This window comes from Vulpes lagopus, chromosome 1 (assembly GCF_018345385.1).
Source record: "Vulpes lagopus strain Blue_001 chromosome 1, ASM1834538v1, whole genome shotgun sequence".
NCBI classification, from domain to species: domain Eukaryota; kingdom Metazoa; phylum Chordata; class Mammalia; order Carnivora; family Canidae; genus Vulpes; species Vulpes lagopus.
In genome coordinates, this window is record NC_054824.1 from 78,857,486 (window position 1) to 78,882,467 (window position 24,982).

The 24,982-nt window shown below is 41.5% G+C and overlaps 1 protein-coding gene across 3 annotated transcripts in view; it reads left to right on the forward strand.

Annotated features, from left to right (window-relative positions):
- The window catches only part of PARP9 (poly(ADP-ribose) polymerase family member 9), a 34,866-nt gene extending 10,586 nt beyond the window's left edge, over positions 1-24,280 (forward strand). For 2 of the 3 annotated variants that reach the window (XM_041764459.1, XM_041764476.1), the window contains exons 5-11: positions 1,133-1,360; positions 2,936-3,154; positions 6,547-6,607; positions 10,898-11,278; positions 15,455-15,591; positions 16,414-16,588; positions 22,488-24,280. In XM_041764459.1, the coding sequence (XP_041620393.1) occupies positions 1,133-1,360; positions 2,936-3,154; positions 6,547-6,607; positions 10,898-11,278; positions 15,455-15,591; positions 16,414-16,588; positions 22,488-22,867 (1,581 nt within the window). In that variant the 3' untranslated portion in view covers positions 22,868-24,280. The remainder of the gene's footprint in view (positions 1-1,132; positions 1,361-2,935; positions 3,155-6,546; positions 6,608-10,897; positions 11,279-15,454; positions 15,592-16,413; positions 16,589-22,487) is intronic. The other variant, XM_041764468.1, reaches the window with a different exon arrangement.
- The last annotated feature ends 702 nt before the right edge of the window (positions 24,281-24,982 follow it).

The following is a 24,982-nucleotide window of genomic DNA, read 5'->3' on the forward strand; positions in this document are numbered from 1 at the left end:
AAGAACTTTAAAATGTTTAAAGGGTGCCAATGCTCCCAAATTGGAAATTCTGATTGCGCTTTCAAAGTGAAGTATTCATTAACATCTATTAGCAGTGCCTGGTGCCTGGATTGGGGCATCTGGGTGGCTCAGTGGTTGAGTGTCTGCCTCTGGCTCAGGACATGATCCCGGGCTCCTGGGATTGAGTCCTACACTGGGCTCGCCATAGGGAGCCTGCTTTTCCCTCTGCCTATGTCTCTGCCTCTCTCTGTGTGGCTCTCATGAATAAATAAATAAAATCTTAAAAAAAAAAAATTAAGAAGTACCTGGGTTGCCTGCAAAGGGAGCCGAAGCCATCAGGATGATTTATAGGGGTTTGAGCAGGGTGGGGGTGGTGGTGGAAGGATACCGTCCCCTGTAGCACAGTGCTGAGAGCTAATGAGGAGCTAATATTAATGAAAACACAGCCCGTGTGTATGCAGTCCATTTCTGAAAGGACAGATGAAGAACTGGTAAAAGTGGTTGCCTGTAGGACAGGTGGGGGCGTGGGGCATCCAAGGGACCCAGGAGGGAGGGAGGCCTATTTCCACTGAAGACTTTTTTTTGTGTGTCTCATTTGTACTTTCTTTAATCATGTACTGCTTTGTTAAATCAAAAATAAAAATAAAATAAAATAAAAATAATTAGGAGGTAGAAATTTCTCAAGAAATTTTATTTGCACTCTCTTTAAAACAAAACAGAAAATTCACACAGAAATAGCCAAAAGTGATGGCAGTGGGGCAGGAAATGAAACCATGTATTGGTAAAGGTTAAATCCCAGGGAATGCTCAGAATGTTGGATTGGGGGGGGAGGGGGTATAAGGCAGCAAGGGGCTCACGGTCGTTTGCAGTCAGAATTGTATCATCCACACACTTTACCTAATTTCTGAATAGGCCAAATGGACTCATGGCAATTAAATGGTCCCTCCTTGGATTATGAGTTTCTATCTCCTGTTAGATGAGATTTTGTGCAAAACAAACAAATGATGTTTTGTGAATTTAGGATCCTCAAAAGTAGTTTTCAAAGCTCCTCAGCAAAATAAAGATTTAAGAAAAAGTGATTTAACAATGAATCCTATCTGGTTTTTGCTTTTTGCTTTTTTTTCCTTTTCAGACGGATGTAATTGTTAATTCTGTAGATCCGCTATATGGTCTCAGATTAGGACCTGTGTCGAAATCAATTCTACAACAAGCAGGAGATGAACTAGAACTGGAATTTAATAAAAAAATTACCAAGATACATCAAGGTTCTCAGTTGGTACTGGTCACAAAAGGATTTAAATTGTCCTGTCAATGTGTATACCATGTGTTGTGGGACTCCAGATGTTTCAAAAAGTCTAAGGTAAGTTCAAAATAAGTGTATCTTTTTTTTTTAATTTATTTATGATAGTCACAGAGAGAGAGAGAGAGAGAGAGAGAGAGAGAGGCAGAGACACAGGCGGAGGGAGAAGCAGGCTCCATGCACCGGGAGCCTGACGTGGGATTCGATCCCGGGTCTCCAGGATCGCGCCCTGGGCCAAAGGCAGGCGCCAAACCGCTGCACCACCCAGGGATCCCAAAATAAGTGTATCTTTACGTAGTTCCACTGTCTGCGTAGTCTTTGCTGAGTTCCCATTGTGTCATTACATTTATTAAAGGTTGGTAAGTGGGTTAGTCCTCATTTTTTATCACTCTGAAAAGCAGAGAAAGTGTTGTTGTCCCAAGTTATCTTAAGAAAGTTAGCTTACAATATTACCTAACTCATGTCTAAATTGTAAGCTGGGGGCACCCAGGTGACTCAGTAGTTGAGCATCTGCCTTTGGCTCAGGTCTTGATCCCGGGGTCCTGGGATCGAGCCCATATCAGGCTTCCTGCATGGAGCCTGCTTCTCCCTCCGCCCATGTCTCTGCCTCTCTCTCTCTCTCTCTGTGTCTCTCATGAATAAATAAATAGAATCTTTAAAAAATAATAAAAATTCAAAAAAAATTGAAGCCGGCATATTGTAAATAGACCTGGAAAGGGGGGGGCTACCTCAGCTTGCATACCTGTTCACCTCGCCCTTCTGTGACCCTGTTGGCCTTTCCCTAAGCAGACCTGGAATTTCACCTCTCCCTATTTCCCTCCATCAGTTAAATGCCAGGAGGTCCTGGGATTCCCTTTCCAGTGTTGCTCCAGGTAAATCTATTACCTGGGGTGTCTTCCTACCTATGCTTGTGGTAGAGATTGGCTTTCCGGCTAACTTTGCCACACATGAAAGAGTAGGGGGGACCCACTCAAATGTGGAGAGAGGGAGACAGTCCCCTTCTCTACCTTTGTTTCTCTCTATCTTGTCACCATTTCTGGCCCTCCTTTGACTGAGAGCCCTCTAATCCCACACTGGCCCTCTAGTCATTCTCTGCCCCTGAGTTTTCCAAGGCCCTTTCACAGGCAACCATCCTGTACTAGAATTCAGTTTGGATGTTGAAACATTGATGCAAAGTGTAAGTCTGCCAAATATGTTAGCACTTCTCGAGAAGCAATCACATTCGGACGTATCTTAAAGATGTTGGATAGAGCTGCTTACTTACTTTACCCTCTGTCTCCTTTATTAAACTTTTCCAAGAGCTCTTTGTTTCAACCTGGAAGCAGCAGGTAAGTGGCGATAAATTGATGGTTGGCTCTCTGACCCAGGGAGATGGGCAAGGCCTTATGAACTGGGAGAAATCATCGGACCCCAATACCCTGAAGAGCATAAGACAGAGCCCTAGATTACTTCTGTTGCTCATCATCTAACCTAAGTCTGCAGTGGGTTCCATGGAGGGGATCTTCCCCTGCTCTCTAAGGAGGCATGGACACGACCCTTAGGGAGAATAGAGGTCGGCATTGCAAAGTATGGGCAGGATCCAAGGGGCAAGGGAGGTTTTATTTGGACTCAAAGGCTCATCTGTTTTTCCTCCAGGTGCTGAGAATTGCGGTGAAGGAATGTTTGGAGAAATGCCTTGAACTAAATAAAACTTCTATTTCCTTCCCCGCCCTGGGGACTGGAAACATTGGTATTCCGAACAATGTAGCAGCCAAGATCATGTTTGGTGAAGTTTTAAATTTTGCCAAGCGCCATTTGAAAAAACAATTAACTGTAAATTTTGTGATCTTTCCAGAAGAACTGGAGACCTATAAGGTCAGTTAATATTTGAGAAATGTCCTATGGTTCATTCATTCCGTCGTTTGATAACATCTATGTAGTATCGCCAGCCTAAGACGTGAGCTAAGCACTTTACAGCACAGTGATGTTCTAACTTGGTAAATTTAATTTTTTTTTAAATTGCCCACCTCCAACCTAGTGAAGAATGTCTGTAAAGAAGTCATGTTGGGGCACCTGGGTGGCTCAGTGGTTGAGCATCTGCCTTGGTTCAGGTCGTGATCCCGGGGTTCTGGGATCTAGTCCCGATTCAGGCTCCCTGCAGAGAACCTGCTTCTCAGAATCTCTGCCTATGTCTCTGCCTCTCTCTGTGTGTCTCTCATGAATAAATAAAATCTTAATTAAAAAAAAAAAAAAAGGAGAAGAGGGGAGCCCTGGTGGCCCAGCAGTTTGGTGCCACCTTCGGCCTGGAGTGTAATCCTGGAGACCCGGGATCGAGTCCCACGTTGGACTCCCTGCATGGAGCCTGCTTCTCTCTCTGCCTATGTCTCTGCCTCTTTCTGTCTGTCATGAATAAATAAATAAAAAATCTTTAAAAAAGAAGAAGAAGAAGAAAAAGAAGCCATGTTACCCAGCTGCCTAACTTCCCTCTTTTCCCTTGTTGGCCGCCTTCATTCTCAACTCTGCTCCTCAAAGGTAAGCAACCTTCCAGTTTCTTTTTTTTCTTTTCTCTTTTTTTAACCTTCCAGTTTCAATGTGGGGTCCTCTGCTCTTCTCTCTTCTCTCCCCCTCTGAGAATATAAGTATTCTTACAGATTCTGCAAAGTTCTGTTTTGTGAGCCACCTTCAGACATACCTAACCCTCCCTCATTTCCACTTGGTTATCTGATTGTCATCTTAAATCCAACATATTTAAGACAAATTCCTTGTCTTCTCCTCTTCAATCAAATAACTTCTTGGGGCAAGTTAATATACTTTTCTGTGCTTCAGTTTCCTCATCTTTAAAGTGGGATAAGAGGGGCCCCTCGCTGTCTCAGTCCATAGAGCATGCAACTTTTGATCTTGGGGTTGTGAGTTCGAGCCTCGCGTTAGGCACAGAGCTTATTTGCAAAAAAAAAAGTAAAGTGGTAATAATAACCACCATCCTATGGAGTTGTTGTGAGCATTAAATGAGTTAATACACATAAAACACTTACAACATTACCTGGCCCACAGGTAAGCCCTCCGTGAAGAGGAGCCACTGTATCAGCTGTAATGAACTGTGATTCACGGAATGCTGACCTGAGTACGAAGCCAAGTGACTTGTTTGTTATCTTTTCTTCCCAATTAGATTATTTCACAGCAGAGGTACATTTGGCTACTTTCGCTGTGTCCCCAGTACTGTCCCCAAATTCAATCTCTTGTTTAACTTCTCTGTAGGTGACCTCAGAGGGAAGTCCATTGTGGTCTGATACAAATTGGAGGGATTGTGTGTAGGAGAGTGGGTCCCTGTGTCTGGGGGCAGACGTCTGTGTGTCTAGCTTCTTTAGTTTTTGCTTCATCTTAGCTTTTGGTTTTAGAATGGGCAGAGTAAGCGGAGTTTCTTTCTTTCTTTTTTTTAAGATTTTATTTATTTATTCATGAGAGACACAGAAAGAGGCAGAGGGAGAAGCAGGCTCCCCACGGGGAGCCCGATGTGGGACTCGATCCCTGGACCCTGGGATCACACCCTGAGCCAAAGGCAGATGCTCAACCACGAAGCCACCCAAGCCCCCATAAGCTGAGTTTCTAACGTGTGAAAAGGTCCCTGATATATTCCCCGTAATGAGTATGTGGTGCTGTGCTGTCCTGCCTTTAAAGTACCATCTCTGTGCTTTTTTCTTGCTTAGCTGGCACTTTGAGAAAGGACTGTCATGATGTTAAGGAAGACTAAAAAAAGGAAATGAAATAAGTTACAGCAGCTTAAAATAGGTTTTCAAGACAGATTTCTGGTTCTGCCAGTAGCAACATCTAAGGGCTAGGACAATTTTCCAGGCATAAGTCTGGGGTTTGGATATAAGGGGTCTTGCTCAGTGTCTGGCAGAGAGAGTGGCTCTGAACACTAGTCCTCTGACTTCTCACTTTTCCACCTCTCAGTCTGTCTCGAGGTCAGTGGATGCCATTTTTATCTCTCCCTACAAGAAAATGAACTTATACTTGTTCTAGCTTTTGCTCTTTGCTGGAACAAGTGTATAGGTTCTTATTCCTTTTGCTGCTTGACTAGACCCAGGGAGGTTTGTAGTGTTTGCTGGTATTCATTGCTGACTTCAAGCTGTGAGTGTGACATCACTGAAGGTGGAGTTGGGAAGAGATGTTCATGGTGAGCTCTCATTAGCCAATGTCAGCCAGCTCCAGGACACCACTGTGTCTCATCCACAGCTGACCTGCAAAATCTACCCAGTGAAGTAGCTCACTGACAAAACGAAGCACTATTGATGGGCCCAGATAGATGCCCTGAGAACATCCCTGAACTGCTCAGGAAGTGCCATCTTCCTACAAGGGAAAATTAACTGCATCTAGAAAAGAAGTTCTGTTCTCTTCAATACACAAACAAAAATGTATGTGGTGATTCAAAAAATTATAAAGATCACCCACAATCTGAGAGCTCCCCTAGGCATTGCTAATAAAAACACCTGCCATGTATTGCATCAGCCAGGCACTGTGCTAAGGAGAAACTGTAGAAAAATCTAGCCTCCCCCTCGTTATTTACCATCTTTCCAATGAAGTAATCACTGCCAACTGAACCAACTTTAAACAAAAGAGTTAGTAGGTATAGTCATTCCAAACCCTAGCAGACATTTCGTTTTTTCAAATGGACTCTATGTGTCTGCATGGCAACACACGCCAATCTTTGTCTGTTGATTGCCGTAAAAAAAAATAATTACAACAATAGCTCACATATGCTTACTATGTGCCAGGTTCACTGTTAGGCACTTAACAAGAATTGATCATTTATTCAATCTACAGACAAAGCTTGGTGTGCACATAACTTATTTAAATAAGTCTCTGTTTTATTAATTACAAGAGCATCTGCCCACTTTTGTCTTCAGTGACGTAGCCACACCTTTGGTTCAGTGTCTAATATGTAATAAGCAGAGCATTTATATTTGTGGAATGAGTGAATGATTATATTTTGCCTTGGGATATGCATTCTTTCTTCTTTTATACCAGATTTTGGTTTTCTTTCCGGTTTTCCTATACTCGTTTCCCCTAGGTGTTCTAATAGTTCATGGTACTGCGTAATTTGGTGCTGTGACTGCTGTTCCCTAGGACTGCTGTAGATTTGTGGCAGTGGGGATGGGGACTGACAGAGTGGATAAGGCCAGGTGTGGTATATGCATGTGGAAAGAGGGATTTTGTTGACTTTGCCTGAAATCCCCACTTATGACTCTGCTCTCTTTTGCTTCTGATAGACTTTCAGCGCTGAAATGGCAAAGAATAAGTCCAAGCTACATCATTCCAATAATTACAGTGGTGAGTAAGAAATTCATGGGCTTGGAAGTAGAGCCCACCCAACAGAGTCTCATTCTATTTTTCATCATCTGAACTAATGGAAGGGACAAGAATAAGAAATAAGCCAACTATATCTCACTGTGCTTTAATTCAGATACTAACTGGCTCAGTATCTGAACGTGATTCTACTTTTGCCCAGTCCAGTCTCATGTTATGAATAGAGAGGCTAAGCCACAGTGCGTAATCCACAGTGTGGGTAGTTCATTCATAGACAGAGGTGTATAATTTTTCTCTAAGTTCTGCCCTCCATAAGCTGACTAAGCCTGTTACTCTTTTTGCTCTGAATGAGGTTACATCTAAATAGGATTACTCATTAGCCATGATAGAAAACATATCTCAGTAATACCAGATAATAATAAGTGGATTAACCTGACACTACCCATACCTGAATAATCCCTGGGATCATAACTGAAACTTTAAACAAACAAACAGAAATATGGATAGGCCCTAACTCTACAGATTTTGATTCGGGAGCTCTCCATCTGGGCCAAGCATGTATATTTTTCAGTGGCTCCCTAATCAGTTTTGCTGCTGAACTAGGTTTGGGGATCACTGGCTAAACTAATCCTGATTGATGTTGGAGAAAGATTAACTTTGTCTTATAACTCCTATCCTTTAGTGAAGTTTGAGTCCATGGAATTGGAAATACCTCATGACAACTAGGATGTATACTTCTGAAATAATAGTCTTTTACTCTACAGTATTCTAAGAACATTCTAAAAACACTAGACATTCAACCGGCAATAGAAACTGCTAGGATATTTCCCACTAGGGTCCCAATGATTTGCTATACCCTTTAATAGAAGACTTCACTTATGGATGTGCAGTGGTCCAGCAGTGCTGGATATGAAGGAGGAGGATTCTTGAAGAGCTGTGGCCTGTGACTGTGCCTCTTATGAATCTGTTTATCTGTAGAACAATGATAATAACAGACTTTTGTGAGGAGAATTGGAGATTATGTATGTAAAAATGTTCTGTAAATTGCAAAGCATTAAATGAAGGCCAAAGAATAATGAATGAGAGGGCCCACGGGGCCCAGAGGAGGGAGAGATTCAGACCTGAAGGGATCAAGAGTAACTTCCTGGACAAGTGGTTCTAAGTTGGGCTTTGAGGATGGAGGATTTTCAATGGCTAGAGCTGGTGGGTTGGGGCACCCAAGGTGAAGAAAACCCACAGCAGCTAACAAATGCAGTGCATGGGTAAAGAACCACCCTGAATCTAGGGGAAAAGGTAGATAGGAATTTTAGGTGAGGATAATATGGAAAAGAAACATACAAATGTCTCTATGTGACTGGTCTGCATAAGAGGGCCAGGCGTTACCTTTGACTTCAGTCATTTTTAAGGACACCTGTAAAAGAATTGTAATTATAGTATAGGACCATAATTGACAATAACGGTTAATGATGATGATCTCAGATTATCAAGGAAAAGTTAAACTATTTAGGAAGGCAGGGAAATGTGTTTTCATTAGAAATATTTAGCTAATAAACTAAAAAAGTCATTTAACTAATAAATATTTAACTAATGTATTTGGTGCTAGAAGTGTTTCCTTTGGTGATCTGAAGAATTAGTTACACAGAAGAACAATTCCTTTTTTCCCAGTAATGATGGGTAAATGAAGTATCACCATATTTTGTTTCTAGTTTTTTCCTAAAATCAATATAAATTCCTGGGCAGAGGAAGGGTTAAAAAACAAACAAAACCCCTATGCCTTCAATTTAAGAACCCTTTGTCATTTCTATTGTCTAAACCATTGGCTTTTTTTTTTTTTTTCTCTCAGACCCTCTCTTACTTCTAGGTCTCTCCTGATACTGTTTCACAGTTCCCGATACCACCCAACTGTTCTATCAGGGGGAAGGATACTAATTTCCACTACTAACCTCAGTTTGCTTACGGGGAGCAGAATCACATGAGTGCTAGAGGCAGAGTGCCCACCCCTGCTAGCTCCATGGCCACCACTTATTAGTCCTAATAACCATGGGCAAGTAACTTAATAACTCTGAATAAGTTTCCTCATTTACAAGATGGGGCTGTTAATAGTACTTGTATCATAAGATTGTGAAAAGCGGACAAAATAATTTATGTGAAGCACTTAGAACGATGCCTAGAACATAGTAAGTGCTCAATTTACTTTTCCCCTTCAAAATATGCTTCTGAGATTCATCCAAATAGCTCAAGTTTACTCCTTTTCATTGGTATAACAATATTCCATTATTGAAGAACGTCTGGGTCATTTCCAGTTTTTTGCTGTTACAAACGAAAATGTGAGCTTTCTTATACATACCTCCTGAAACACATGTACAAAAATCTCTTTACACAATATATAATTGTGGGGGTAGTGGTGCCAGTTTTACATTCATCATAGATATATACAGGAGTTCCAGTTGCTCTATATCAAGTGTTCCCAACACTTGATATTGTCAGATTTGCCACCAGTCTGGTGGATAATTTTTCATATCCCTGATTACCAGTGAAGATGAGCATATTTTCACACATATATGGGCCATTTGTGTTCTTCCTTTTTCTTGATAATTTGAGGGAATTCTTTTTTCTTTTAAAGATTTATTTGACACAGAGACTGAGAGCACAAGAAGGGGGAGCGGCAGGCAGAGGGAGAGGGGGGAGCAGGCTCCCTGTGCAGCTGGGAGCCAGATGGGGGACTTGATCCCAGGACCCCAAGATCATGACCTGAGCCAAAGGCAGACACTCAACCCACTGAGCCACCTAGGCGCCTGAGAGAATTCTCGATATATAATTCTAGATACTGCCTCACCTATGAATTTCCTCTCATCTAGTCTATTGCCCTCTAACCTCTTTTTTTTTTTTTTTTTGCAATTTGGGTTGAGAATTACTATAGTCCATCAGAGATTCTACTTCTTTATATATATCTTTGCTCCTTTTGGAGGGGGGTTATAGAGAGGGGTACACATGAGTGGGTTGGAATCAAGTTCTTTGACATTTTCTGCTGGGATATACCATGTCAAGCAGCAGGAGCTGGTAAGCTCCAAATTCTGTGGTGTAAAATGTCCTGTTACATACAGATAAGACATGAAGAGGAACCCCAGAGAGTAGAGTTATGGGTATTTCTTCATTATACTTGGATAATTTTCTAATTTTTCAAAAATAAATGTGTTATTTTTATTATCAGAAATACATATTTTTCTAAAAGAATTTTCACTCTCTAAGCTCTATGGCTTTCAGAGATGTTTGATTTTGAAGTCGGTAGGAGCAGAGGTTAAGGAAAATCTCAGTGGAACATAAAGGCATACTTCATTTTATGGTACTTTGTTTTATCGTGCTTCAGATACTGCTTTGTGTTTGGAGTTGTTTTGTTTTGTTTTGTTTTTTACAAATTGGAGGTTTGTGGCAACACTGTGCCAAGCAAGTCTGTTGGTACCATTTTTCCGGCCGCATTTGCTCACTTCATGTCTCTATATGACATTTTGGTGATTCTTGAAATATTTCAAACTTTTTCATTGTTATATTTGTTGTGATTTGTGATCCTGATTATGGCTCACAGAAAGCTCAGATAATAGCATTTTTTAGCAACAAATTATTTTTTTTAAAGATTTTATGTATTTATTCATGAGAGACACACAGAGAGAGAAAGAGGCAGAGACACAGGCAGAGGCAGAAGCAGGCTCCATGCAGGGAGCCCGATGTGGGACTCAATCCTGGGACTCCAGGACCACACCCTGGGCCAAAGGCAGGCGCTAAACCGCTGGGCCACCCAGGGATCCCCAACAAAGTATTTTTAAACTATGTACAGTGTTATTTTAGACATAATGCTATTGCATACTTAGTAGACTACAGTATAGTGTAGACATAACTCTTATATGCACTGGAAAACCAAAAAAAAAAAATTCATTTGACTTGCTTGATTGCAACATTCACTTTATTGCAGTGGTCTGGAACCCGATCTACGGCTCTGAGGTATGACTATGATGGTCAACATCTAGGCTGATATCACAAGGTGAACTCACCTGTGAACTGACAAAAGCAACATAGCAGGGGCAAGGCAAGATAAAGCCGACCCCTTACAGGCTAAACTCTGTTCTCAAGGAGGCTGTAAATCATACATTTAGATTTCCTTCATATCTGGCACAGCTCTCAGAGGTAGGCACGTAATTGAAGCTGCTGCTGCTGGCAACGGTCACAATATCCTCGAAACAAATGTTCGCTTTAGTGTTTTGTTCTGCTCTGGTTTAAAACCCACCTGCCTTCTGTGGATGTTTATGATACTCTTTTCAGTCCCCAAGTTGACCAGAGAGGAGAAAAGAGAAAATGGGCTCAAACCTAAATCTCCTGCAATCAGTCTGATGGGATCCAACCTGGAAAAGATGAAGGAGGCCCAAGCGTGGATCCAGAGGATACTGAGCCCCCAGAATCCACATATCATTGAGAATAATCATATCCTCTACCTCGGGAAAAAGGAACATGACGTTTTGACTCAGCTTCAGAATACTTTAAGGGTCTCTATCTCTGAGATTATCAGTCTGGAAAAGGCAATTTTAGAGATCAAAGGAGCCCAAGCTAACGTTATCGAGGTTGTTCTGAACATTGAACATATGCTGTGTGAAGTCCAAGAGGAAATGGCAAGAAAAAAGGAGCTAGCCCTTTGGAGCTTGTCAGGTGAGTAACTTTAAATTGGAAAGTCAGCTCTTGCAACTATTCCTTATGGTGTGAGTGCATCTGCTCTATGTATGTGGGTCAGAGATAGTATGGGAGCGAGAGCAAACATGCTGGTTCTGTGTTAGGCCATAAACTTTTATAACCATTTTTTGACTCTCTTTCTACCAGCAAGGTTACTTGGTAAATGAACACACACACACACACACACACACACACACACACACACTGCACACACACAAGATTGTATTTACCTGACATGGGTTGCTTGAGAAGCAATTAAATGGGAAAGCCTCAGGCAACGCAAGCCCTGATTCCGGGGGAGAAAAATACATCCCTAATTCTACAAATAGAGCATTCAAATATGGACACATTCCATTTGATTAATTCATTTCTTTGAATTTTATTGCAGCTACGTATTTGTTGCTGGCAGCGTTACGAAAGTTGAAATTACTTTGAGCTCACCAAAGTAAATTATTCATTCGTACTGTGAAGTACACTCAAGGATCTCCCATTGAGTGGGGCAAAATTCATCATGATGACTGGGATTTGGGTCTGGAGAGATCCTTTTAACATAGCCCAAGAGCTAAGTAGGAAAATTTTACTGTTGTAAATGCCACCTTGGGAAACAGAGGTTTATTTCATTTATTTACTTGACTTATGTAAATTTTATCTGTGATATGTGCCAAGCATCCTGGTGGGTCCTGGAGATACAGTGATAAGATGGACATTGTTTCTACCCAAAATCTAATTGAGGATACTGAGATGCAAGCAGGTTCGTTATGAAAGAGGGTGAAAGTGCTCTCTATGAGAGCACCTCAGACAGGCACTGTGATGCTGTCATTTAGAATGTATATTTGGTCATTCAGGTGAGCAAAACATATTTGTCATATATATTTGGTCTTTGTCCACATTCCTGGCTTACAGCTCTCATAACCCTTGGATTTCCTAAGTGTTGAGAGTGATAAAGGTGTCTTTTGTTACATATAGGAGGGGACCTTGGAAAGCACCTAAGGGTGGAGACTGGTCACCAGGAGATCCAATCTACGATTAGAGGATTGGAACTTTTGGTATCCCCCAGCCCAACAATCTAAGGAAGGGGCTGGAGGCTGAATCATTTGCCGATGGTCAATGATTTAATCAGCGTGACTAGGTAACAGACCTCCAAAAAAAACCCAGGAAGACAGGTTCAGAGAGCTTCCAGGTTGGTGAGCCCATGGAGAGCAAGGGAGAGTGGCTTGCTGGGAGAGTGCATGGAAGCTCCGCCCCCTTTCCCCATTCCTTCCTTGCCTTATGCAACTTTTCAGTCTGACTGTTCCTGAGTAATATACCTGTACAATAAACCAGCAATCCAGTAAGTAACATGTTCCTCAGTTCTGTGAGCTGCTCTAGCAAATTTTTTTAATTAAAGATTTTATTTAAAAAAATTAAAGATTTTATTTGATTCGTGAGAGACAGAGAGAGAGGCAGAGACACAGGCAGAGGGAGAAACAGGCCCAGGACTCCAGGATCATGCCATGAGCCAAAGGCAGATGCTCAATCACTGAGCCACCCAGGTGTTGCTTCTCTAGCAAATTAGTCAACCCCAAGGAGGAGCTCATGGGAACCTCTCTGATTTATAGTCAGCCAGTCAAAAGTACAGGTAGCAATCGGAACTTGCAACTGGTGTCTGGAATCCAAGGAGAAGGTCATTGGAACCTCTAGTTTGTAGCTAGTCAGCCAGAAGCACAGGTAACAACCTGGCTTTTGACTGGTGTCCGAGGTGTGTGTGTGTGTATGTGTGTTGGGGGGCAGTCTTATAGGATTGAACCCATAACCTGTGGAATCTGATGCTATCTTTGGATAGATAGCAGCAGAATTGCTTGCTTGTGTATACGGGAAACCCTCCTACACACAGACATTGGCTTTGGGTCTCAGCATACCTATTAAGACACCTAACCCAGTCTTGGGAGGTCAAGGGAAGCCTTCTCAGAGGAGGTGTCACAAATGGTGAGTGAAGAATAAATAGCAATTAATAAGATAAAGAAACTTCCAAGCAATCGGACCAGGGTCTAGATTAAGCAAGACTTTGTAAATCACATGAGATTTCAGAGTTTTTCTTGAAACAAGGGGGAGCCTTGAAGGATTTTAGCAGAGATAAGGTCAGTTTCATACTGTAGAAAGATCACTGAAATGTTGATGAGTTTGGCACAAAAATTCAGATGTAAAATTTCAAAGAACACCTTACTTGCACCTTGTTTGTAAAAATAATTCAGGCAGACATGGTCAAAGTCAGTTGGAGTTTACAATAAATATTGTATCTCCATTCCTTAGAAAAACGCAGGGGGCAAAAAATGACAAAAATAAGACACAAGGATGAGGCCAAAGATTATGATTTCTACTTAGCTTTTGAAACTTAAGGACTGTGGATATTTAAACTGACCGCACTATGCTCCCCAGGAGAACGAGAGACAAGACTGGTCTATGAAGCTTGTGGCATTACTTGAAACTAACTGCATTCATACCGTTGACTCCTTCTCCCAGCTATTGGCAGTTAGTCCTGTAAGTCCCTTGTTCTGCTGCAAGGTGGCATTTTTGATAGCTGATGACTAAGCATATCTTTCCACAGCAGTGTTTCACAGTCTCCTACACACCCTCTTCTCAATCAAATTAAGACCTTCATTAACAAAATGGATAGATTTGTAATGAGTTTTTACTACAAGGATCATCAACTATCCACCAGAATAAAATTTTAAATTAATAGAAGTTAGGTATTTCCTCTTTGATGCTGCCACTGTAATGCTTCCTGAGGAGCACTCCTGACAGCAGCGGTTTGTGGATCTTTTGAGTCTCTGATGCCCAACCCAGTGCCAGGCAGGTGATAAGAGCTCAGTAAATGTTTGCTGAACTCAAGCAAACTGAACTCTGTTACTATACTTTATGAATGTCAGCTGTTGCTCTCGAGGTTTAATTTATAATCTCTTCCTTTGCAATGTCCTGGCATTGGAGTTTCTCTGCTATGGAATTTTGTCCCTCCCGCATTCCAGATGTATAACTTGGCCCCTCTAGAATTTCTTTGGATTTATTATCTGCTTTTTGTGGTTAAATTGAGCCCATTCAATTAAATAATGTGCTAGGAATTAGGTCATGTTCGTATACTTGGGCTTAAATCAAACTGAAAATAAACTGAGGGGCCCCTGGGGTGGCTCAGTTGGTTAAGCATTTGCCTTTGGCTCAGGTAATGATCTAGGTTCCTGGGATCCAGCCTGGCATCATTGGGCTTCCTGCTCAGCTGGGAGTCTGCTTCTCCATCTGTCCTTCCTCCCTGCTCACGTTCTCTCTCTCTCTCATAAATGAATAAAATCTTTAAAAAAAAACTGAAAGAAAATAAGTCTTTTGGGGGGTTTCTGTTTGTCTACCTATATGTATATTTATTCCAATAAGGAGTTGCTAGGCAATAACAGGTGTCCCTTGAATTTAAAAAAGAAGGTAGGAAAGTAGAGAGAAGGAACAAAAGAAGGAAAAAAAGGAAGGAAAGGACACCAGAAACTCTTAATCTCCAAATTCTCCTCTCTGTGGCTGGGTGGCATAGGAGTGATGTTTATACCCAACATTCTGCTTTGCCACTTACAGAAAGCCCTGGCGAAAGCCCAGTGTGATTCTGGGCAAGTCACCTAACTTCTCCGAGTTTCAATTTCCTTATTGGTAAAAGTGTGTGAATTATTCCAGCGGCAGTGTTGTGATGTTCAAATGAAGTCGAGATATGAGATCTTTTTGAAAATCTTGAAGTTTTATGTAAATGTCATGCTATTTTTCATCACTCCTCAATGTTTTGTCATGCCTGTATCTTTTTGTTGATGAGCATCCTGGCTAGAAATATAAACATTTTCTATAAGCAACACAATTATATATCATTGTTACAACATTGATGGGGGAATTATACATTAATGATATTTTTTCTCTCACCCCTTCAGCCTCATAATCCAAACCATGTGAAGACAAATTTATTAACCCCCTCTTTTAGCCTATGACTTCTCATTAGGTTGTACTCTCCTAGCATGTCCTGAACATATAAGGCACACAATGTAAACTGGTTAATCCACCCCTTTAAATTTCTATAATTTGTTTTATTGAATTTCTTTACAACTCTCTGTCCTCTCACAGAGCATTGAGATAAAGTGCTGTGTTACTCATTTTTAGGACAATGGACTGATGGGCAACCAAAAAATCAGGATGAAATGAAAAGGAATAAGTTTCTGAGATGCCTAAAACTTTCAGCTGAGGAAATTCAGGATCAGAAGAAACTGTTTGAAAACTGTGGTTTGCAGGTTATAAAGGTATACTTAATTTAAGGGAAAGATTTGACTCATCTTGCTATCCCTTGGTTCTGTAGCCAAAAGAATAATTCACCCGCTGATGACTCTAAGCCAGCTACTTGTTGACCCAAAACCCTGGGATTAAGACAGAAAGTGGGGCAGGGGTGGGCAGGCACAAAGGGTGTAGTTGGAAAGGAGGTAGAGATGATGCCAGGATGTACAGAAGTACCAATCAAGATTCAGGGCAAACCTATCTGCCTGTCTTGAAGCAAAATGAAAGAAATGGAATAGCATTTATCACACCATATTATAATTGTTTACCTAGTTTTACCTCTCACTAAACTATGAGCTTTTAAGAAGCAACAACTGTGTCTACACTGTTGACCATTTCATTACCAGCGCCTGGCACGGAGTGACTGCTCACTGAATTTTTTTTTTTGAAAGATTTACTTATTTTTTCATGAGTGACAGAGAGGGAGAGACAGGGAGAGGGAGAAGCAGGCTCCGCACAGGGAGCCTGATGCGGACTCGATCCTGGACCCTGGGATCACGCCTTACCCAAAGGCAGACACTCAACCGCTGAGCAGCCCAGGCATTCCTGCTCAGTGAATTTTTATTAAGTGGATTTATCAAAGAAGGGACAGGGAATTTTAAAGAGACAAGTCAAAGCAGGAGAGGGTTGGACCAGGAGAGACTCTTAAAACACTCTACATGAAATACAAGTTGCATGCAGCCATATGCACATACGAGCCTTTATGTGTGAAGCAGGGTATCAAGCAATGTAAATAGCAGTTCTTAACTTTTTCCCAGTTTTTTTTAGTTTTTCATATCCTTGGGTCATAGGTGGAGAAAGTAGACAATTCCGTTCTCATGGCTATCTTCCAAAAAAAGAAGAAAGTGATGGAAGAGAGAACACATGGGAAACCTGTGAGCTGCAGGTTGTTTCAGCAAGTTCCTTACCAGTTCTGTGAAGCAGTATGCAGAGTTGGCTTTCAAAGAATGTACTCGGTGCCCTGCGGTAGGTGTCGGCCCCTCATCTTCAGGGCCTCTGTAGGTGGGGATGGGTGAGCAGGCCTCAGCAGGTGACTCACCAGGCATAGTATTTGTTGCTGTGGTGAGGGGAATCACTTGCAGCTGGCATATAGTGATAAAGTTATATGGGAAGGGTCATATTTTTTGTCCTTCATATGTTTTGTTGTTGATGGGTTTAATGTTGATGAAAACGTTAGCAGTAAGGTCTACAGTTCACTGGTTTTCTCTTTTCTGTGGTTATGTGTTTTATCTGCAGAGAACACTTTGAAGCTTTTTGTTGCTGTTGTTATCTCCATAAAATTATTATCACCACTACCAAACCTCATCCCTTAATTAAAAGGGCATTTTCCTGAACTTGGTATTACGTTGCTCTTTTCTGGGGCACCTGGGTGGCTCAGTGGTTGAGCACCTGCCTTTGGCCCAGGGCGTGATCCCAGGGTCCTGGGATCCAGTCCTGCTTTGGGCTCCCTGCTCAGTGTCTTTGCCTCTCTCTGTGTCTCTCATGAATAAATAAATAAATAAAATGTTTTTTTTTTTAAGTTGCACTTTTCTCTTTCATCTTCTTCATTTCCTATAGATAGCTAGTGAATGAATTAGATATCTTATGGCAGGTGAAGTGAATGACATCTTGAGATCCTTTTCAGCTACGGGAGTTCTACTATGTGTAGCTTCTGTGTCTTTTTTCAGTTGTACAACAATAGTGCATACTTAATGGCCATTTTGTCCCCTTTAGATCTCTCCAAAGGAGGCTAAGAAATTTAGTAATAATCATGGAGAATACCTAGCAATGTGGCTTGGTTTTACCTGATCCATTGACTATGTTCCTGCTAAAGAGCAAGAACCTTTACCTTTCAAAGTATATAGCATGATCCTTGCTGTGAAGCCAACTCCAAGTCTTGATTTCTAGAAAGCACAGGGTCTGGTAATCTTCATCTCTTTGCCCCAGACAGAAGAATTTAAGCAATACCTGAAGTAAAAATTGAACATGGAAAATTCCTGGGGACAAAAATTGGTAAATGAATCCCCACCAAGAAGTCTTTGAGTGTAACCTGAAGAGGGTTATTGACAAAGTCTTAAAAATTCACAACTTCTAAAAAAAAAAAAAATTCACAACTTCTTTTTGCTCCTGAACCCATCACAACTGGCTTTCCTGCATTCCCCACTCCCTGCCCCTACTTAAACTACTCTAAGACCATCACTAGTTTTTCAACTCTTCTAGTGCCTTCTTTTTGGTCCTGTGGCAGATGCTGCTAGTTGCCTGACATCTATACAGAGCTTTCTTCCTAAAGGACACATACACCACCTCCCAAGGAAGACAGCCCCAAAGTCTCACCCTGTCTCATCATCAGCCTCAAGTCCAAAATGTCCTCTCTTTAAGCATAAAAGCAAGGTAATTGCCCCAACCCACTCATTATATAGTGCCAGGAGAAGGAGCAGGAAAAGTGCAATAAAAACTCCCATTTCTAAAGGAGAGAAGGAAAGTCACTGGTCCATACCACTAATCACCTGCTGCTGGACATGGATAGTGAGGACTCTATTCTGGGAGTGGATTAAGACCCTTGTTTCCTTGTTTTGCACTCTGGGAAGAATCTTCCATATGGGTTGGTGCCCTTGGTCATTTCTAGGCCGGCTCCCTACCAGGGGTCCATGGATTGCCTCAGGGACCAGAATGCTCCCAGGCTACTGACAGCCAGGCTTGCAGTTTCTTCAGCAATACAGTTCCTTTAAAACCTCTGCAGGCATGAAGCCTGTTTACTTTTGGTCAAGTTTCTGTCTTTAAAACCCAGCCAAAGGTCTTCTCTCCATCTAGTCTTTAAGATTCTGGTCTTTTACCTACTGGCCTCTGTGCTCTGTCCACATCCCTAGCTCTAGGCTTAAAGCCACTGCCTGAGGCAATTCAGATGATAGACTCATTGGGGAGATAGTGCCCATAATGTGACTTGCATTGACGTGTCTGGTGAGTGGGCTTAACCAAAGGTGCTTGAGAAACCCAGGAGACATTTTATCACCACTGAAATAGTTTTGCAACTCTTCTTTTTTCATCCAGTTTTCATTTGGAGTACAAAGGCTCTTGGCCTTTTTTCTTTTTTCTTTTTTTGCAGGGGGTTCCCTGCAAGGTTCTGAATTATGGGACTCTTGGTCAATTTAGATGGCCAAATATAGGCAAAGGGGGCTTCTATTAACAAATCTTTATATATATATTTTTCTATCTTGGCTTGCATTCCAGCCAGTTCTGATTTCATCTCTTGCTTGTAGGGCTAGGCTGAATGTAGCAAGAAGGAGCCTCCATGCTTGCAGGTATTTTTTTATTGGATTCGTTCATTCATTCCACAATGAGCACATTCTATAAGTCAGGCCCTGTGCTAGGTGGGAGGAATACAACAGTAAACAAAACACACAGAGTTCCTGCCCTTATCCTTTATAATCTGTGAGTCCATCTGTTGGGTATTTTCTGAAGTTCTAAAGGAAGCCTTGTTTTTTTTGTTTTGTTTTGTTTTGTTTTGTTTTGTTTTGTTTTGTTTTTAAGATTTATTCATTTATTCATGAGAGACACAGACTGAGAGAGAGAGAGAGGCAGAGACACAGGCAGAGGGAGAAGCAGCCACAGGGAGCCCAATGTGGGACTTGATCCTGGATCCTGGGATCACACCCTGCGGTGAAGGCAGACACTCAACTGCTGAGCCACCCAGGTACCCCACCCCCTGTTTTTTTTTTTTTAACTCTTCAATGTCCCCCTGGGTGATTGCACCTATACCTATAGCCTCAACTCCTACCTCTAGGATGACTTACAAATTTGTATCTTTAACCTTCTTCTCTCCTGACCTGTAGGTCCATATTTCCCATTGTCTTTGGAGTATTTCTGCCTGGAAGTTCTATAGCCACCTCAGACTGAACTCTTACCTTGGCCATGCTTTTCCCTAAGAAATATGCACTTTTATTTCCCCCACCCACCCACCCAACCGATACTCCCTAACCTGGCTAATACCATCACTATCTATCTCCCGGGTCTCCTAGCTGGAAACTTTACCATCCTCTGTTCCTTCCTTCCTCTCAGGTCCAGGCAGTCACACAGTCCTTTTAGGTTCCCTCTCAGTGTCATTCTCAGCCCAGCCTCACCTCTCTGTTCCTCTGCCTTTGCTGTTCTTCCCCTGGGCCTAGACGATGACCAGGTCCTTTCCTTGCCTCACAGCCCTATCCTTTAGTTGACCTATCCTTTACTCTGCTAGCAGAATTATCATGCTAAAAACACATGTGCCTGTTTACTATCTGCCTTCCTAGTTGCTTACAGGGTTGAACTCCAGCCTGGTTGGCCCAGCATGTAAGGCCCTAGCCCCCGCCCCCACCCCCTATTATCTCCCCAGCGTCATCACTCACTGTACTCTTCCACACTTCAGCCAGGAACTTCTTAGGGTTTCCTAAATGTGCGGGATATTTCATGCCTCTATGCCTTTGCCTGTGGAATACCTTCCTCCTTACCCGTTTTATCCCTGAAAGTCCTATTCCTTCTTCCAGACTTTGCTCAGATGGCATTTCCTGGCTGACACCCTCCCTCACTCGTGCAGGCCCAGGGGGGTGCTTCCTACATTCCTTTGTTACTGTATCTGTAAGTCCAAGTACAAACTCTACAGGTCCCCAGAACTCCAGTATGGGGCTTGTCTTCTTCACAGCTCTAAAATGGAACTTCACCTGCCTTTCAGGATCCCGGGTCTACAAACATGGAAGACTCCCATCTTGATGGTTCAAGAGGAACTCAGTCATTTTCAGAGTTGTCTCAGCCCCTTTGGGGTTAAAATTCAGTTCCTGCAAGGTTTTTCTCCTCCTTCTCTTCTGAGAGTGCTGTAGATGATGTGACAGGCATTGTGGGGAGGGGAGGTCTCGTTCTGCAGCTGTCTTTTCTCTGGCTTCCACTGTCCTCTGCTAGATAAACCACCCTGGGCTTGGTCATTGGCACCCTCCCATGCTTAAATTTATGGTGCCCCTTGCTCTCAGGGTCTACACAGGGAACTGTTTTTCATGCCGAGGTTATTCCTCTCTTGACCATGGTTGGTGCCCCTCCTTCAGCACAGGAAATTTTTGAGTGTGCCCATCCTTCAATTGCAAGGTCTTGTGTGGCAGTCCTCACCTGTTCTGGACGTCATCCCCAGGCACTGCTGCTTTCCACTTAGCTGCCAGCTGGATGAGCTGCACCCACTAGAGTCGGGCAATGAATGGCCCCTTCTACTCTGGAAGTCTCTCCCTCCCCATTTTTCTGAGATTCTTGTTCTGCACCATCTTAACTCCCAGGGCTCTCTTGAGGGAGTGGGGCGGCAAAGTGAGTCCCTTCTCAGAATCCCCAAGAGTTCTAGTCATGTCCTCTCTGATTCTTCTCTTCCCACCAGGCAGAAGAACTTTTATTTAATTGGAAGTGTGAAAACTGTTCTAAGAATATTTTATCCTTCTCTCTTCTGTTACATATGGCATGAACTCCATGCTCTGAATCCTTCCTTTAGGCTTTTGAACTTAGGGTTCAAAAACCCCTTTTCCTCTCCCAGAAAACCTTTCAAGACCATTATCTATGCTTTGATTAAAAATAATTATAAATGCTATATTGGGTGCCTGGGTGGCTCAGTTGGTTCAGCCTCTGACTCTTGGTTTTGACTCAGGTCATGATCTCAGGATCCTGGGATCCAGCCTGGAGTCATGTGCTACACTCAGCAGGGACTCTCCTCTGCCTCTCTCTCCCCTTCCTTCTGCCCCTCCCCCTGCTCGCACTGTCTCTCTAAAATAAATCTTTTTTATTTAAAAGATTTTATTTATTTATTGATGAGAGATACAGAGAAAGAGGCAGAGACATAGGCAGAGGGAGAAGCAGGCTCCAGGCAGGAAGCCCAATGCGGGACTTGATCCCGGGACTCTGGGATCACATCCTGAGCCAAAGGCAGACGCCCAACCACTGAGCCACCCAGGCATCCCTCTAAAATAAATCTTAAAAAAATTATATATGAGATATATAGAGATAAATAAGTAGCAAGAACTTGGTGGAGGAACCAAGATCAAGAAGAATGTTCTAGGAAAAAAATCTTTGATTTTTATCTCAAGATACTTTTCTCTCCGCATAAAATTGTGCTGTGCTTTAACCGTTTACATGTGGGAAGCTCCCTTTGTGAATTTTTGAGAATAGGGATCATGTCCTAGTCATTCTTTGAAGCCCTAGAGCTGTATTGTCCAGTTGGTAGCCACCAGCCACACACATGGCTATTGAACACTTAAAATGTGGTTCGCCTGAATCGAGATGTGCTGTAAATGTTAAATATACACTGATTTTAAAGATCACTACCTGAAGGAAAGAATGTAAAATATCTCCTTAATAATTTTTCATATTGACTATATGTTGAAATGATAACATATTGGATATAATAGGTTAAATAAAAATTATTAAATTAATTTTACCTGATTCTTTTTACCTTTTTATGTGGCTACTAGAAAATTTTAAGTTGCAGATATGGCTTACTTCTGTGGTTCAGTGCTGCTCTTGAGCCTACAACAATATCCAATTAAATCTGTAGTAAATGTAAATATTAAATCTGTAGTAAATGTAAAGTAAATGTAGTAAATGTAAACAGATTCGATTAAATCTGTAGTAAATGTAAAAAATAGGGAGGGAAGAAGGAGAGTAAAAAGGAAGGTGGGTATATTTAAATATAAGCTATTATTATGCTGATCATCATCAGTGATGATTTGTCTGAAGAGATTGACTTTAGGTGTTTTTGCAATAGACAGGGACTTGAGACCAGGAGGTGGTGATTATTTGGAGGACTAGAGAGAGAATATGTATTAATACCCACATAGGCATATTATGGTTCATAATAATCATAATAATCTTTTAACTTGTTTTCTTTTATCAGACCTAAAATATGGAATTGGTATATACTTCACCAAGAACCTGAGAAACCTAGCAGACCAGGTCAAGAAAACATCTGCTACAACTGAACTGATATATGTGTTTGAAGCTGAAGTACTCACAGGCTCCTTCTGTCAGGGTCATCAGTTAAATATTCTTCCCTCACCGTTGAGTCCTGGAGACATAGATATCCATGACAGTGTGGTTGATGATGTCTCCAGCCCTGAAACCTTTGTTATTTTTAGTGATACTCAGGCTATGCCGCAGTATTTGTGGACTTGCACCCAGGATCATGTACGGCCACAGGATCACTCATCAGGACCAAGGATGCTGTCTTCACAGCAGTCTGGAGCAAGATTCTCAAGGGGTATCTCTGTCAATTAGGCTCCACATCATTTTAACAACTGACATTTGCTTGCTTTGGAGGAACTATCCAAAAAATGATCATCAGTGAGTCAAAGTCTGGTTTGAAAATGTCATATGGGTTGTCCATATGGACCTATCAGGTTATTGAAGGAACCCAATACAAACTAGCATCTTAATCCTTTCATCTTTGTCTTCATCTTTGTCTTCATCTCTATTGGGATGGGTAGATCCCAATCCAAACACTCTCAGAACCACTCCCTCTCCTTCAGGATGCTCTTTCATCTCTTTTACTATAGATAACAGCAAAAATGTTTTACATATAATGAAGAAGTTTTTCTATTATATAATCCAAACCTTTTTATTTTCTAAAATAATAGAGTAGCAGCCTGATGATTTTTGATTTTCCAGAGAATCTTTTTTTTTATTTTTATTTTTTTTCCAGAGAATCTTATATGTTGTTGGAGATATCAAAATAAAGCACCTTTGTATGAGTAACTGGCTTTGAAAAGTTATATGTAAAATGACATTATTCAAAGTGGAAGGACATCAAAAGGCTGATATTCTACTGATATCCTGTTTGGAATCAGCCATATCAAGCAATGCCACTCAAGCATCATGAGGCCAAATGACTTATTTTTTTAAGATTTATTTATTTTAGAGAAAGAGAGAGCACACATGAGGGAGGGCAGAAGGAAAAAATCTCAAGCAGACTCCCCACTGAGTGCAGAGCCTGATGTGGGGCTCAGTCCCAGGACCACGAGATCAAGACCTGAGCCGAAATCAAGGTGGACACTCAACTGACTGAACCACCCAGGTGCCCCAAGGCCAAATTATTAATTTGCCAAATATTTCTTGATTCCCGGTTGTGTTTCAGTCATTTTCTGGGTGCTGGAGATATGATGCAGAACAAGACAAATGTCTTCAGAAAGCTTTCAGCCTGAATAATCAGAAAGGCAGCTATGTGATTGAGTATAACAAAAGAGGAATTACAGATTCTTTGGAAAAATCTAAGGAGAGGGATAAGTTAATCAGAGGTTGGGAGGAAGGCGTTCTAGAGAAAGTGAAACTCAAGCTGAGGTGTAGAGTATTCATAAGAGTTAGGTGAATGAAGGATGCAGCAAATCAGGAATAGAGTTGGAAGAGTATTTTATGCAGAGAGAATAGTTCTTATAAAGGCTGAATCCACTGTGACTTCGCCCAAATTTTACTTCAGAGTTCTGCAATGTAGAGGCCAGCTAATCTTACCATGTATCTCTTGCCTATTCTGAAATCCATATTTCTCTATACTCCCCCAATTTCCTGGCCCTCATATCCTTGCACAGAACATTTCTTCCACCTCATCTCACTGTAAGCAGCATTCTTTTTGAAAAAATTTCCTTCACCTATTTTACCACCCCCACCACCTCCCCTCTGATAACCATGTTTATTCTCTACAGTTAAGAGTCTGTTTCTTCGTTTCTCTCTTTCTTTTTTTTGGTTTTGTTTCTTAAATTCTACATATGAGTAAACTCATGGTTTTGTCTTTCTCTGACTCCTTTTGCTTAGCATTATACTCTTTAGCTCCATTTATGTTGTTGCAAATGGCAAGATTTCATTATTTTGGGGGGCTGAATAATATTCCACGATATATATACATATATATATAGCACATCTTCTTTATCCATTCATCTATCAGTGGACAATTGGGCCACTTCAAAATTTGGTTAATTTAAATAATGCTGCAAAGAACACAGCGGTGCATATATCTTTTTGGATTAGTTTTTGTGTTCTTTGGCAATAGCAGAATTACCGGATCTTTTCGTTATTTTTAATTTTTTGAGGAACCTCCATACTATTTTTTTTGTCTCCATACTGTTTTCCACAGTGGCTGTATTTATTTGCAATGGAGGGTACCTTTTCCCCACATCCTTGCCAACACTTGTTGTTTTAGGTGTTTAAAATTTTTTTTTAAGTTTTTATTTAAATTCCAGTTAGTTAACATACAGTATAGTATAATATTATTTTCAGGCGTATAATTCTTTCTTGTGTTTTTGATTTTAGCTACTCTGACAGGTGTGATCTCATTGTGGTTTTGATTTGCATTTCCCTGATTAGTGATGTTGAGCATCCTTTTTATGTGTCTGTCGGTCATTT